This window comes from Phycodurus eques, chromosome 14 (genome assembly GCF_024500275.1).
Source record: "Phycodurus eques isolate BA_2022a chromosome 14, UOR_Pequ_1.1, whole genome shotgun sequence".
In the NCBI taxonomy this organism is placed as follows: Eukaryota; Metazoa; Chordata; class Actinopteri; order Syngnathiformes; family Syngnathidae; genus Phycodurus; species Phycodurus eques.
In genome coordinates, this window is record NC_084538.1 from 22,356,229 (window position 1) to 22,372,382 (window position 16,154).

At 42.7% G+C, this 16,154-nt stretch overlaps 1 protein-coding gene across 3 annotated transcripts in view; it reads right to left on the reverse strand.

The window, feature by feature from the left end:
* Positions 1-16,154, reverse strand: part of adck1 (aarF domain containing kinase 1) — a 124,490-nt gene that overhangs the window by 30,631 nt on the left and 77,705 nt on the right. For 2 of the 3 annotated variants that reach the window (XM_061696736.1, XM_061696734.1), the window contains 4 exons: positions 13,354-13,512; positions 5,230-5,346; positions 3,257-3,406; positions 1,723-1,920 (listed from right to left, as the gene is read on the reverse strand). In XM_061696736.1, the coding sequence (XP_061552720.1) occupies positions 1,723-1,920; positions 3,257-3,406; positions 5,230-5,346; positions 13,354-13,512 (624 nt within the window). The remainder of the gene's footprint in view (positions 1-1,722; positions 1,921-3,256; positions 3,407-5,229; positions 5,347-13,353; positions 13,513-16,154) is intronic. The other variant, XM_061696735.1, reaches the window with a different exon arrangement.

The window sequence follows — 16,154 nt, forward strand, 5'->3', positions numbered from 1 at the left end:
GGATGGAACGTGAACTAGAGTCAGCTGCAACGAGGAGGTTAGTGGCAATTTTTAGAAAAGCTGCTTCGGTACTGTGGTGGGGACCAAAACCGGACTAGAAAGGCTTGTAGAGGCTGTTAAGTGATAAGTGTGAGTGGAGTTGGGTGGTGACTACTTTTTCAAGAACTTTGGAATGAAGGGTAAATTGGAGATGGGGCGGAGGATATCGTATTTGTTGTGGTCCGAACCAGATATTTTGAGGAAGGGGTAAACATCTGCAGTTTTGAACAGTGATATGGCAATACCGATGGAGAGAGAAGAGTGGATGATGGCAGAAATGCGGGGAAGCAATGAGGACAGGCTGGATTTGAGAAAGGTTGTGGAGAGGGGATCAAGCTGACAGGTGGAGGCATTAGATTTATGAATGAGATAAGCAATTTTTGAAAGATTGGGGAGTGTGAAAGAAGAGAAACACTGCCGGAGGAAAGGGGGGGGGGGGGGGGGGGGGTTCAGGTTTGTAGAGAGGTGGTGCATTTGCATGGAAGTGTTGGTGGATATTATTTATTTTTTTCAGTGAATTACATCATTAACGTGTTAATATGAGGAGGTAGAGAGGTGGCTGGAGAATTTTATTGAAGAGTGACAATAGTTTTTTTTTTGTATTTCCAGCATTAGATGTGATGAGACCAGGGAAATATGGTGCAGTTTTCCTGTAGAGACGAAATTGTTCTCCTTTGTGATTTCCTTTCCCTGAGCTGAGCGCTCTACCATGGGGCAGTTGAGGAAAAGGAAAAAAAAAAACTCTCAAAAGTTTATTAATTAATCTCATACACAAAATCGATGCACTTACCAATCACTAAATGGGAAGAAGACCTTTCTAAGACCTTTCTGTCTGCTGACCGTAATTACTGGATACAAATATGTAACAATATGTTTAGGAGGACAAAAAATACAAATTTACAGTTTATAAAATATAAAGTGCTCCATAGAACACACTTTACTCAATACACTATGCAGAAAATGTGTTTATCTTCATCGAATATATGCACGCAATGCACTAAAAATACCCCAAACACCTATTTTCATGGTATATGGGAATGCACACCAATTCAATGCTTTTAGACTTCAGTTGCGCAGAAACTCTCCTATATTTTGAACTGCAGGATTCCACCTTCCCCAAATTTGTGCATACTTGGTGACGTAAGCATAATCAAAATCTCCAAATGAAATATTCACAATCAATACCCGTTGCGTCTAGCTACCGCTAAGAAAACAATTTTACTAAACTGGAAAAATAAACAATATATCAATATTAATCACTGGTTAAATCTCATTATTGAGTATATTGGGTTAGGAAAAATATCTGCGGAACATTTTCTCCTAGTGTAGTAGTATCATTAGTGTAGTGGTGTAGTGTAGGTAGTTCATTACCGGTTTTTAAAACCTGTCTCAAAACACAGCTGTATTCCTTAGCGTTTAACACAGAAACTCTATCCTTGTGTTATTGTCTTATTTTTTTTCATTTTTTATTTGTTTAACTTTCTTATTGTTTTATTATTTACTAAATTATGTTGTGTTAAATTCTCATGTTCAATTTGTGTTTAAGTAAACCACTTTGTTACAGCGGCGGTAGTTCTCAAAGTGCTATATATATAACTAGAGTTGAGTAGTGGCATGTGTTGGTATTTGTAGCATTTCAGTATTAGTAGTAGATTTTTCCTTAGGATCCAATATAAATCCTACCTCTGAGAGTGTGACAGGCACTGAACTAATGCCAGAGTTGATGGCAGCCCAGGAACGAGCGGTGAGCACACAAGCAAACAGTGGGTACAGATCTCCAGCTCCGAGTTTGCGACTGTAACGCTCCACCCCAGACATGTCCTGATGAATCAGAGCCTGCCAGAGCTGGCAGTAGTTTATCCTGAAGTCTGGTTGTAGAACCTGGGTACAGAAAGCATTAGAAGTGACCATCACTTGTTAAATAAAGTACATAGTATATTGCAATGGAACTAATATTGTTATGTCTCATTAGGTTTTGCTTTTTACATTTGCTTGAATCGCTGATTTAATTTTTTTAGTTAGTGGAGTATGTGGTATTGGATGACAAACACATGGTAAATGGCAAATGGGCTTTACTCATATACATTTACAACTGTTACCTATTCACCCAGTCACACAATTAATAATGGGATGTGTCGTCATGATTGAAAAACAAAAGATTATTTACACACTCATAACACAGTGACAGAAGTAACTGGGGGTTCAATATCTTTCTAGAGAATACTTTGACATGGTCACAAGGGATCTGGGGATCTACTGTTAAGCCAAAGGTTAGTTAACAAGTTTAATTTTGTAGAATTAATTTTTCAAATCATTAACTTTATTTGTGGCATTTAAATGTACAGGCAATTTTTGACATTGTGTTATGCGTCTATTTTTTACATTCCCCCAAAACAGTATAGAATTTGAATATTATTCACTGCAGATACATACATCCAATATTATGTTTATATGAATTTAGAGTTACCAATGAGCCAGAATATACAATTGCAGTTTTAAATTGAGTTTCTCACAAAGTTATATATGTGGCAAACTCTGATACTGGTTGATTACATGTCCGTAGCAACAGAGCCATGATTTGATTGCCTTTGTTTAGCAGGTGGCAGCTAGTGGTAAATAAACCGAACAAACTGTTTGTGCTACTTATATGTCTTAAAGTTTTATAATCAATGACACCCTGACAATTTGTTTTGTTAAAAAACAAATAATGGCTCCTATATGGTTGCGTTGCCAAACACTTTTTTTTTTTTCATAAGTGTATTTGTGAAAGTGGAAATCCTCGAAAGGCCACCTTACTGGCTGACACAAAGACGCACGTTGGTCACCCCCAGTCTATAAAGATAACCTCAGCTTTTCTGCTTCTTTTAGCAAATACTTGTTAATGAATGCTGCCAATTAAATTTTTGTGTGTCTTTAGAATTCACATAGGTTATGTCCAATTTGAACACAGCACCCAGCACTCTGCTAAGAACACATCAAAAGAGTTGCTTATCAAAAAGCTTTTAGTGTGCTGGGGCTCTAATAAATGTGTCTGTCTGTCTGGCCGTCTGTCTGTGTCTAAGTGTGTGCAAAATCAATGTATTTGTACGTGCTTCCAAACTGTGTGTTTGCTTATCAATCTATTTACTCAAGGCCTCCGTCAGCACATGAAAAATGGACAACAAAATTGGAACATTTTTCTGTTATTTGTGCTTTGTGGAGCTTGAAGATTTATAACCTGATAAAGCCCATGATCGAGGAGGAAGATCTCTGTCTTCTTGCTTTTTTGACACTTTCGAACCAACACATTGCCAGGGTGGGGGTCACAGTGAACAAAGCCGTGTATAAAGATCATTTCACTGTACATTTTGCCCAGGTTTTCTGAAATCTGTTGGAAAAAAAACATTGAAAAAGAAATGTTTCAGAAGAACAAAACTGAAGGACAATTCAACATACCAAAACATAATGACACTGACTCGAAGCAAACCTCTTCCAATTATTAAAGCTTTTTCTGATTGAAATACTGTAAGTCATTTTAGTCTTCCTCAATTATTGTCAAGTCCCAACGTTACAGATTTCTTTTGTCAAATTAAATTATTAAATCAGACCATAGGCGTTTCTAGTCCATCTTGGGGGGCGCTCAAGCCCAATCTCAGCACAAAGCAAACAAAAAATACAAAACATCATGATGTGAAACCGATGTAAAAGTTTTATTTAAAAATATTTTATTATGATGTTGAGAACTCAGCTTTTTATCCTCTGTGTCATGAGCCACCCTGCAGTACCATGGTTGGAGCCTGGGTGGCACCTTGAGACATCTTGCCCTCTCTCTCTCCCCCTCCCTCTCTCTCTTTCCAGCACCTTCCTCGACCGTACACCTGTCATCAATTAGCCTTTGTTACCAACTGCATAAAAGCCTGCCAGATCCCAGAAACTCTTGCCATAGTATTACAGCTGCTCCAGCGGTAAAACAGCTTCCCAGTTTCCACGAAAGTCAAGCCAGCCACCGGCCCTCGTCACTGCCTGCCATGCATTCTCTGCCTCCACGACCCGTCAGTGCACCTCAAGGACCATCTACATTCCCCTTTTCAATAAACTGTCCATCACAACCTCTCAGCCTCTGCCTGCTCTTGGGTCCAGTCTCCATTCCAACGTGAGACTCTGCTTTCCAAACACTGCAAATTAAGCATGTTTCAATGCCGATTCCAAATTGTCCAAATCACTTTTGAATTTAGGCTGATTTCAGATCTCATGGGCATCATTGAGTGCTCTTTATTGGGGGAAATGAACATCAATTTGTTGCTCCCACAGTTTGTTGCTCCTGCATTATTGTCCCGCCTTTTGTAGGTCAAAATACAATATGTATTATTAAATGAGGATTTTTATAGGGCAGCATGGTGATCCATGTGGTTAACAAGTCTGCCTCACAGTCAAAGGTTCTAGGTTTGAATCTCGGTTCTGACATTGCTGTGTGAAGCTTGCACAATATCCCCGTGTGTGTGTGTTTTGTAAAAACTCTGTTTCCTCCCACATTGCAAAACAAACATGCTTGTATGATAAAGACTCATTCCAAATATAAATATAAGCGTGAATGGTTCTGTGTATATAGTCTGGCATATTTACTGGCAGTGAGTTCAGAGTGAATGCTGCCTTTCATCCAAAGTCAGCTGGGACAGGCTCCAACTCACCTGACCTAAGTTAAGCTTGAGAAAATGGATGGGTGAACTTTTACACTTACAACCATATTTTACACATTTTATTTAACGTCCCAACTTCATTGGAATTGGGGTTGTAATAGTTTAAACACATTTTGATAGTTGTGAACGATTTTGGCGTACTAATGTCTCAACTGTCTGTTTTCGCTTTAAAAGATTACTGACAGCAAATAAGGTCATTTCAGATTTGAGATTTGGAAAGAACAGCCCATAAAATGCATAGCAACATAGCATGAAAATAAATGATCAGTGCCATATACTGTACACTCCTCTAAAAGCATGTAGTCCATCACATTAGAGTAACTTAGCAATTAGTTACAGTCTATATGTATCTGACCTTGAACTATTGAACGAGCATACAATCATAGCATCAACAAACTACAAGTATGTAAAACTTAAATCATGTAACACTCATTTTGACCTATGTTATGCATAAACTATTTACTCCTCTAGCAGTCTCATTCTCACAGCGATCTGTGCCTCTGGTATTTTCTACCTCGTTGACGTTAATGCCATGTGTCTTCATGTACTCCCTGTCGTTGACCTGCCCTCCCTCAGCAAACTCCATGGTCAGAACCCTCTTCGTAGACAAGTCCCAGTGGATCATGGGGACCTGAAAGGAAGAGCAGAATTATTTATTATAAAAGGGAATATGTCAATAGATAAAGCAATACACTTGGGTGGTCTTCTGTTTCTTTTTTCAAGTTTGAGTCCTCTACCAGAGCTTTATCTTAGCTGTTACAAGGACTACACTCTTCAGCAAAGACATCCAGGATGTTGTTCGTCAAATCTTGCTCGAGCCACATACCCAGATTTGGGACCATAGCCCAGAGTGCTTAGATCGACTGGTACTAATGTTGTCTCTACTCGCCACCAGGACCAGTTCTCGGCATACATACTTGAGGGGGAAGGGAGAAATGTTAAGGGGGCATCATGTACCATTTATGTATTTTTCTTTTGATATGCTGTCATCTAAGCAACATCTTTTTTTTCTGCTTATTTCAGCAAGACAATGCCTAGCCACATTCTGCATGTGTTACAACAGTGTGGTTTTGTAGTTAAAGAGTTTGATAATACTGTTCAACACAACACTATTTCATCTGTTTTGCATCACATTATTTCATATATTCTATGCTTGTAACCCTGTGCCACAGTTCTCATGAACAGACTTATCACAAAACTTGCAGAAACAACATATCAATGACACTGAAATCAAGGCGTATATTCAGGGTACGCATGCAGACTGGTACACGTTTGCACAGGCGCGGGATTTCCTTAATTTTACTGTTCATTCTTGATATATATATGATATAGGTCACAAGGAGTCCATCTTGCAGTGTTTTTGGTCACCATTGGGGGTTGTCCGTGCTCTGTCACTGAGACCACTCTCTTCTGAGTGTGATGTCTGGTTCTTATCAATCTGCTGAGAGAGCATTTTGACTGCAGATTAAAAGGGGAATTTTTTTTTGTTGAACAGTCATCCTTCATCCCCGAGCCGAGCTGTGGGTCACCGGGAGACAATGCAGACCTTGGTGCAATCTGTGTCCATCTACAAGATGAGGCTGGCTTGTTGTCTTAGCACAGGAATGTTGGGGGTTCGCTGAGTGGATTAGGGTGCAGGACAGGCCAGGCTCGGTGGTCTTTAATTTGAGAGTCGATATCCGTTACAAGGTTAACTGCTCTGTAGCTGGACTACAGAGCCGGATACACTCGTTACCATGGCGACGATGGCAACAACAATGGATCGCGCGTGTATTGTGTTGGTTAAAAAAAGAACAAAATGGGGAAAAACGTGTGGTGGTGGTGGTCACCGATGCTCGGGAGAGGACGTTCTTTTAAGGATTGCTTAAGGTATGTTCACATACTTTTAATACGATACGGCTCACAAGCAGCCAAGAAAATGTTATGTAGCCTAGCAAGCTAGTGCTAGCACTAATGGTTGTATGTAAACATGTTCCGTGGAATCATGCTCTAAAGTGTGAAAAGTAATTTAATTACAGTAAGTTAGCACCCATTATTTCTGTCATGTTGTAATGTTAGTTTGACCTGACTCATTAGAATACATGACCAGACGAGAGAATACTTTTGAAGATATTCAGTATACAGTACACAAATATATACTGTAAATGAGCAAGTCATTTAAATAGACACATTGCTCCATCTTGTGATAGAATTGATAGAATATTTTTGAAAGAAAAAGAGATCAACTGAATAGCCTGATCCCATTTCCAACACCCTATCTTTGTGAAGCGGGCTTTGCTGCTGTGACCATTACGAAGACAATTACAGAGCAGACTGGGCATAAGGAACAAGCCCAAGGCAAACACTGATTCTGCGTTATGGTGAGTTGTTGTACAGTGGGTATGGAAAGTTTTCAGACCCCCTTAAATTTTTCACTCGTTATATAGCAGCCATTTGTTAAAATCATTTAAGTTAATTTTTTTCTCTGTAATGTACACAAAGCACCCCATTTTGACAGAAAAAAAACAGAATTCTTGAAATGTTGCTGATTTATTAAAAAAGAAACACTGAAATATCACACAGCCATAAGTATTCAGACTAACCCTAACTCCTCTCCAGCGCCCCTGAATAGACCTTACCAGGGAGGCTGAGGAGTGTGATCCCCCTGTAGTTGGAACGCACCCTCCAGTCCCCTTTCTTAAAACGGGGCACAACCACCCCAGTCTGCCAATCCACAGGCACTGTTCCCGATGTCCACGGGATGTTGCAGAGGCGTGTCAACCAGGACAGCCCCACAACATCCCGAGCCTTTAGGAACTCCGGGCAATCCCATCCACCACCGGCGCCTTGCCACGAAGGAGCTTTTTTAACCACCTCAACACCAGACATAGGAGAGCCCGCCTCAGAGAACCCAGACTCTGCTTCCTCATGGGAAGGCATGTCGGTGGAGTTGAGGAGGTCTTCGATGTATTTTCCCCACCGACTCACGTCCCGAGTCGAGGTCAGCAGCGCCCCATCCCCACTATACATAGTGTTGGTAGTGCACTGCTTTCCCCTCCGCCGGAGGGTGGACCAGTATTTCCTTGAAGCCGTCCGAAAGTCTTTTTCCGTGGCCTCACCGAACTCCTCCCATGCCTGGGCAACCACGAAAGCTTCATTCTGCTTGGCCAGCCGGTACCCATCAACTGCCTCAGGAGTCCCACAGGCCAAAAAGGCCTGATAGGACTCCTTCTTCAGCTTGACGGCATCCCTCACCGTTGGTGTCCACCAACGGGTTCAGGGATCCCCGCCACGACAGGCACCGACTACCTTATGGCCACAGCTCCGGTCGACCGCCTCGGCAATAGCGGCGCGGAGCATGGTCCACTCGGACTCAATGTCCCCCGCCTCTCCCGAAACGTGGTGAAGTTCTGCCGGATGTGGGAGTTGAAACTCCTTCTGACAGGGGATTGTGCCAGACGTTCCCAGCAGACCCTCACAATACGTTTGGGCCTACCAGGTCGGACCGGCATCTTCCTCCACCATTGGAGCCAACTCACCACCAGGTGATGAGTTGACAGCTCCGCCCTTCTCTTCACCCGAGTGTCCAAGACATGCGGCCGCAAGTCTGATGACACGACCACAAACTCGATTATCGAACTGCGACCTAGGGTGTCCTGGTGCCAAGTGCATGTGTGGACACCCTTATGCTTGAACATGGTGTTCGTTATGGACAATCCGTGATGAGCACAGAAGTCAAATAACAGAACTCCGCTCGGGTTCTGATCGGGGGGGGGGGGGGGGGGCGTTCCTCCCAATCACGCCCTTCCAGATCTCACTGTCATTGCCCATGTGAGCATTGAAGTCCCCAAGCAGAACGATGGAGTCCCCAGCGGGAGAGCTCTCCAGCACCCCTTCCAATGACTCCAAAAAGGTTGGGTACTCTGAACTTCTGTTTGGTGCATAGGCACAAACAACAGTCAGGACCCGTCCCCCACCCGAAGGCGGAGGGAGGCTACCCTTTTGTCCACCAACATACAGGCGCCGAGTCGGTGGGCAATAAGTATACCCACACCTGCTCGGCGCCTCTCACCGTGGGCAACTCCAGAGTGGAAGAGAGTCCAACCCCTCTCGAGAGGACTGGTACCAGAGCCCAACCTAACCTGTGTGTGGAGGCGAGCCCAACTATATCTAGCTCCCGAGCTTGTGTGTGAGGTCGAGAAGTTCCGACTTCTTCCCTGCCAGAGATGTGACATTCCACGTACCAAGAGCCAGCTTCTGTAGCCGTCAATCGGATCGCCAAGGTCCCTGCCTTCAGCCACCGCCCAGCTCACACTGCACCCGACCCCTATTGACCCTCCCACAGGTGGAGAGCCCATGGGAAGGGGGAACCACGTTACCCTTTCAGGCTGTGCCTGGCTGCGCCCCATGGGTGCAGGCCCGTCCAGCAGGCCCTCGCCTTCGAGCCCCACTTCCAGGCCTTGCTCCAGAGGTGGACCCGGTGACCCGCGTCCGAGCAAGGGAAAATGTCTTCCTGAGTTGTTTGTCATCATAGGGGTTTTTGGAGCTGTGCTTTATCTGGTCCCTCACCTAGGAACTGTTTGCCATGGGTGACCCTGCCAGGGACATAAAGCCCCAGAGAATGTAGCTCCTAGGATCATTGGGACACACAAAACCATCTGGTCAATCATGATCAAGCAAGATGGCGCCTACCCATGTGGACGCCTCAGTTACGTGCTCTCTAGTATTGCCTATGTTTTCGTGTTTTTCGTTTGTCTTTGGAGACATGACCCGACTCACTTTCACAAGGGAAGATCAGGGAGTCTACCCCGGACTTTCATTCACCAACTTTCGCAAATTCGCTCAGTTTTTTCCCCGAGTTACTCACCGGGGCAGCGACTGCGGTCTTTGGCGCATGGAGGCGAAGGCGGCGCCACAGAGAGAAGCGAGCCGGCATCCAAGTTAAGCCCCGCAAGACAGGATACAGATTGCCGTTCCAGTCGATCCACCTTGCGTATCTACACTCCCTACCCAACGAAATGGACGAGCTTCATCTTCTGATAAAGACCAGTAAAGACGTTGGACGTTCCGCTGCCCTGTGCTTTACGGAGACTTGGCTTTGTGAGGCTGTACAAACAACAAAAGATTAACAAAGCCCGGACCTTGTGTGCCCATCCTGTCTCAAAGTATGCTCGCTCCAGTCTTCACACAGATCTTCAATAGATCTTTGAACTGTGCGAAGTACCATCCTGTTTCAAACCCTCCGCCATCATCCCAGTCCCAAAGAAACCTGCAATCTCGGGTCTGAATGACTACAGGCCTGTCGCCTTGACATCGGTGGTCATGAAGTCCTTTGAATACCTCGTGCTGGACCACCTCAAGAGCGTCACAGGTCCCCTGCTTGGCCCCCTGCAGTTTGCCTACCGAGAAAACAGGCACGCGGATGATGCAGTCAACATGAGACTGCACTTCATCCGAGAACACCTCAACGACGCGGGGACCTATGCGAGGATCCTGTTCGTGGACTTCAGCAGACGACCCCACAGTCATCGGCCTCATCAAAGACAGTGACGAGTCTGCGTATCAACAGGAAGTGGAGGGGCTGGAGCTGTGGTGCGGCTGACACAACCTGGAGCTGAACACGCTGAAGACTGTAGAGATGATTGGAGACTTCAGGAGGCATCCTTCGCCACAGCTGCCCCTCACCCTGTCCAGCTGCCTTGTGTCAACCGTTGAGACCTTCAAGTTCCTGGGAATTACAGTGTCTCAGGACCTGAAGTGAAAAAAAGGCTGAGCAGAGGATGTACTTCATGCGGCTTCTGTGGTAGCACGGCCTGCCACAGGAGCTGTTGAGGCAGTTCTACACAGCGGTCATCGAATCAGTCCTGTGTTCTTCCATCACAGTCTGGTTTGGTGCTGCTACAAAAAAGGACAAACTCCGACTGCAACGGACAATCAAACCTGCTGAAAGATTGACGGTACCCCCTACCTACCCTTGAGGACTTGCATGCTGCCAGAACTAAGACAAGCGCATGCAAAATCCTCTTGGACCCTCCACATCCTGGTCACCAGCTCTTCCAGCTCCTTCCCTCAGGTAGGCATTATCAAACTATGCAATGCAAGTAGCAGACATTCCAACATCTTCTTCCCTCTTGCCATTAACTTCTTAAACAGTTAACTTACAATTTCATTACAACATGCTGCCAATTTTTTTGTCTTGAGTTTGTTGTCACATTTCTGTCGGGCCAATTATACATTACTCGTCCACTCACAGTAGTAGTCTGCACTATTTGCGTATCTGTTGTTGTACCATTTGCACAATTGACTGAGTAGTATCTGCACCATTTGCACAATCGACATTGTCACAGATTATTGCGCTACTCGTCACTTTAAACTGCATACATTTCTTGTCCGGTCATTGCACTGGACTATTACTCTATTCGTCATTTAAACTGCTCTCATTGCTAGAGAACTCTGCATCTTTTTGCACAATTGTCAAAAATAAATAAAATAAAACTTGTACCGGCATTACCAGATTACTAGCAACCTTGTATTGCTCAGTGACTGTTTTTCTCAATGTCTTTATGTCTCAAAAGTATTCTCTGTAAATTGAGTGTCTGTTGTCGTACTAGTGCGGCTCCAACTACGGGAGACAAATTCTTTGTGTGTTTTTGACATACTTGGCGAAATAAAGATGATTCTGATTCTGATCATAAAAGTTTTCTGGACCTGTATCCGATCAACAATTTAGGGCTATTTTGTACCATCAATCATACATACCATTCATTACATTATCCCACCACTCGACACTAGCATGGTGGCAATGTTACCCTTTGTGCAGCCAATAGTAACTGAGGGGTTCTCCACCATCGCACAAACCTGGGACCATATAACACTGAACATCCCCTGAAATTTCTGGGTAGTCTTCATGATATTATGACTTGCACATGAGAAGCTGGATCAGTAAACAGTTCATCCTGTATAAGTCATAGTTTGGGACAGTGTGAGCTTTCACCATGGTGTTCTGGTACGTGAGTGGTTCATCAATAACAAGCGCTTCATTAAGGTTTTCTTGCCACCCTACAGCCCCTTCCTGTATCCAGTAGAGTTTTTCTCTGCACGGCGGTGAAAGGTCTATAAACGACAGCCCAACACCAAGGAAAATGTATTGGAGGCAATGGAACAGGCCTATGATGATATACGTAACTATGGAGTCTTGTCAAGGCTGGGTTCAGCATCCCAGAGGGCTATTGCTCCAGTGCCTGGCAAAATAAAATATTGTCTGTAATGTGGATGAACTCCAATGGCTAGACCCCACAAAGACAATATATTGGACACTGAATCTCAGTGACTGACTATGCAGTACTGTGCTTTTCTTTCTCTCTTTTTTTTTTTAATGCTGAATTTAAATATCACTTTGACGGTGATAATTGTTTGCTAAATTCATTTACAATAAACATTTTCTGTTAACTATATGCCCTGGATACTGTGTCCTAAATTATTTTATGTCTAACGATTATCTGGAGTGAATATATTTTTATTTGCTGTGTATGATCTGAACCCTGATTTTGAGGTGATAGCTTTGTTGTGATTTTAAAAAGAAAACGTTGGGTTTTGTGTATGTAGTTTGAATTTGTGGATTTGTGTTTGATGTTTTGAGAAAACAGGTTTAAGTTTCAAGAAATGTGAAAGAAAGAAATTCACACACCACTCAATAGTATAAAAGCGATTGGGTACCACAGTGACCACATAATTGTCACAAAAAAATGAGGGACTTGCTGCTTAGTGTGACTGTCACTGAATTGTGAGGTAATCACCTTCCTCGGAGGAACAGCAACGGAAATAAAGAAATTGACAAAGTTATCATACTTTGTAGTTGAGCTGGTTTTGGGTTTACATGATATGGTTGACTGACTTGAGGCATGAGAGGCAATACGACAAGGAGGTGCATGAAAATCTGGCTGCAGTTTTTATTCGCCAGAAGTTAATATCAGTGTGAGATGAGTTGTTCTTTTGACATAGTGGTTCCATTTCATAGTTATGCACTTTTTAAAATGATATGCTGCTAAATTAATTAATTTATTATTCACAAACCCCTGAGAGACCGGAGACCCAATATTGGATGTTAATTCAACATTAATCAACTTTTCCGCAACAAATTACAAAATCAATGTCAGGAATGTTTGTTGTGTGTGCGCATATGAGAACTAAGATATGTACAGTATGCATTGTCACTCGCAACACTGTCAACATCACGGCATAAAAGTATCAGCTCATATAAAATAAAATATTGTTATTATTATGCACTGTACGATATGGCACAACCTTTTCACTGAGAAATCTCAAACGGGTACATTACAAATAAGGACACCAAGACATGAAATGATAATGGGCATGGAATGAAAATAGTCCAAGTACATGTGATTTCTAGTTTACTGTGAACTCAATCTGATTAAAAATGTGTGAAGACAGTGAGAACAGCAAGCGCTGTTGTCCCTGCATAGTGAAGACATTTGACCTTTATTTAAAAATAATGGTATACATTTTAATATAATGGTCTTAAATTCAAAGAAATGTTGCCAGTTTATCAACACCAATTGACTTCAAGAGAAAATAAGGGAAAAAGTAACACTACAGCCATGAGCCTAAAACGAGGAAAAGGAAAATCAAATGTATTTACCTTGAGAAATGTGAAGTGGGCCAGCTTTTTTGATACAATTTCTGAATTGTGTCCTTCATTAAGGAAGTTCAGCTCCAATGGCATGTTTTTCTTGGCCTCTTCTACCAACCACATAAAGGCGAAGTCAGGGAAAAGCCAATGGACCCCTCTTAGCAACACCTTGAAAATATAAAGCAGAAGCAGAAGATGTCATGGTCTGTGTTTTGGTTTGGGTTGTGGTTAGTTTTGTTTCATCTTTTCCTGGGTTTCATGTTGTTCGTGTTGTAGCGGACATGCGCGCCGCAACTTTGAGGTTTCAGAGAGATTCGCGACCACCCTAGAACCCCTACTCCTCCACGCTGCCCTGCTGTGAGACAGCGACTAGGGCTGGTGTATGTCTGGTGTATGTCAAGTGGACCTTAACCTAATTAGCAGCTTCCCGTCAAATCTTGATTCCTGTCTTCAAAAGACCCCTTCCCGGACCAAATGGTTGGGGAAGACTATCTGGCTAATATTCACCCATGCGCGTGATGCTGCACCCACTGCCGTTGAGAGGAACTGCAAGCACCAGAACTTGTGGACGTGCCTTTGATGTTTGTTAACAGAAGAGAAAATGTTCGTTTTTATATCTTGCAAACTCGGCAGAAATATTCCAAATGTACAACTTTCATTTCCTATTTCTTTTTATTTTTGTGCATCTGTTTTTTTAAGGTGATCTGCGTTCGTGAGTCGACACTGCAAATCCTTACTATGATGTACAACATAAGTGCGTAATAATTGTGGGGAAATTACTAGCTTCATACGAAATCCCAACTTTGCCTTCTCTCGCTCTGACTCAATGCATTAAAGCTCACACGCATTAAAGCTCACACGTTCATTTATTTTAGCCCAGCGACCACACACGATGTCGTCTTTTCCAGTTTCCTTATTTTTTTTTCTTTCGTTTACCCTTACTATTATGTTCGTGATTTAGTTTGTACTTGTAGTTGTGTGTTTCATTAAATATACCATAAAATTCCAATTCATATTTTGTGTGTGTTCTGAATTTAAGTAAGCCTCTGTAACCTAGGACTCAAAATGTCGTAGAGTGAAGCAACTTCCAGATTATGAGACTGATTCAAAAGGTTTATCATCATTTCGCCTAAAGTTAAACTTGAATAATTTGTTGTGGTGCCCTCTTCGAGACATCAGTTTGATTTTAACAATAAAATAAAAATTACGATAAACCAGACGTAACGCAAACGTCGCTCCCGGCTTATTACTTTAACCTAAATTAATTACAATACTTATTTTATATATAAACGCTTACAGTGTCGTGTGCTCATTTAGTTGTGTCCACCTGTTCTCGTCAACCTTCTATCTTGTGTCGCGCAATCCGCTCCCTCCAGCCGCTCGTGTCTTGTCCAGGTCTTCCTCGTTGTCTCAGCAATCTGTTTGTATTTAGTTACCTGGTTTCTTTCAGTGCTTGTCGGTTCATTGCCATTGTTGGATGTCATTGTCAGGTGTCATTGTCTCTGTCTGTGCCACATCTTAGTTACCAGTCATGTTTTCTTTCTATTTTTTGTTTATTTTATTCGTTTTTGGAGATCAAATATTTTTTGAGACTCCTGCCTTGCCTCCCTGCTTCCCTCCACTTGGGTCCTCCAGGTTTTTGAAAAACCCTAAAAACGATTAGGTTTTTGAAAAACCCCAATCGTGACAGAATGTAACCACCAAAACAGGACTCAGCGGGAAAAACACGGCGTCACTCTTCACACCACCAGTCTGCCTCCCAGCGCCCTCAGCCTGCCAACCATAACTACCCTCCTCCAGTAAGCCCTATTGTTCCGTCTTCTCCGTCCTTTTCACCTGTGTCCCCTACTTTTCCTAGTTATTCCCCGTGCCCTAGAATTTTACCTCCACGTTGTTTTTTTAGATTCTGATTTTTCTGATTCTGACTCCGACACCAATTTAGATTTTTCCAATTCCTTACCTAGTTTTTCCCGTCTTAGTCAGTTTTTGTCACGTCTCCCCTTTTCTAACCCGTGTGAGTCCAAGACAGTATAACATGCATTGCCTACGTCATATTGAAGCGACAGCTCTGTTCGTTTGTGGTAAAGGTAGAATTTGAGCTGGGGGGGAGGGCAAAAGTTACATACTATAGCTTTAAGTTTCAAGTTTATAGGTTTTTATCATGCAAAATCACACTGAAATGTCTAAATGTACAATACTTAACCCTATTAAAGACACTGACACACAGACACAGCAGTACACATAACAGCCGAGCAGACAACAAAAACACAAGAAATAGTGAACAGATAGTGTAGAGTGCAATAAGACAGTAAAATGTGTAAACGTTACAAAGACAAAATTAGTAAGAAGTACAGTGCAATAAACAATATATGTTATATAAACATCAAAAGAGTAAAAATATATAAGGCTAAAGTTACTACCATGAGGTAGGTCCAGTTACTGAGGCATTCTTTCATTACCTTCAAAGCAAAAGTCCCACCCCCTTAGGAGAAATTAGTTGAAGCAGTTCTGACACATGTAGTTGTCACCCCAGGAAAGGGGCACAAGCAATAGGTAACCAATGAAGGGACAGTGGTGATGTGATGAAATCTTCTGGTGCAAATTAGTATTCTGAATTTGTAGTTACGTTTATTTTGTGTGGTGCTTATGGGTAAGCAGGATAAAGGACATTGCCGTATTCAAGTCTGAAAGAAACGAATGCATGGATCAGGGTTTCGGCATCTGAAGTTATCATTGAGCGACGCTTGGAGATATTACAGAGGTTATAGAAAGGTGTTTTGGACATGTCTTGAATGTGGACTGCAAAGGAT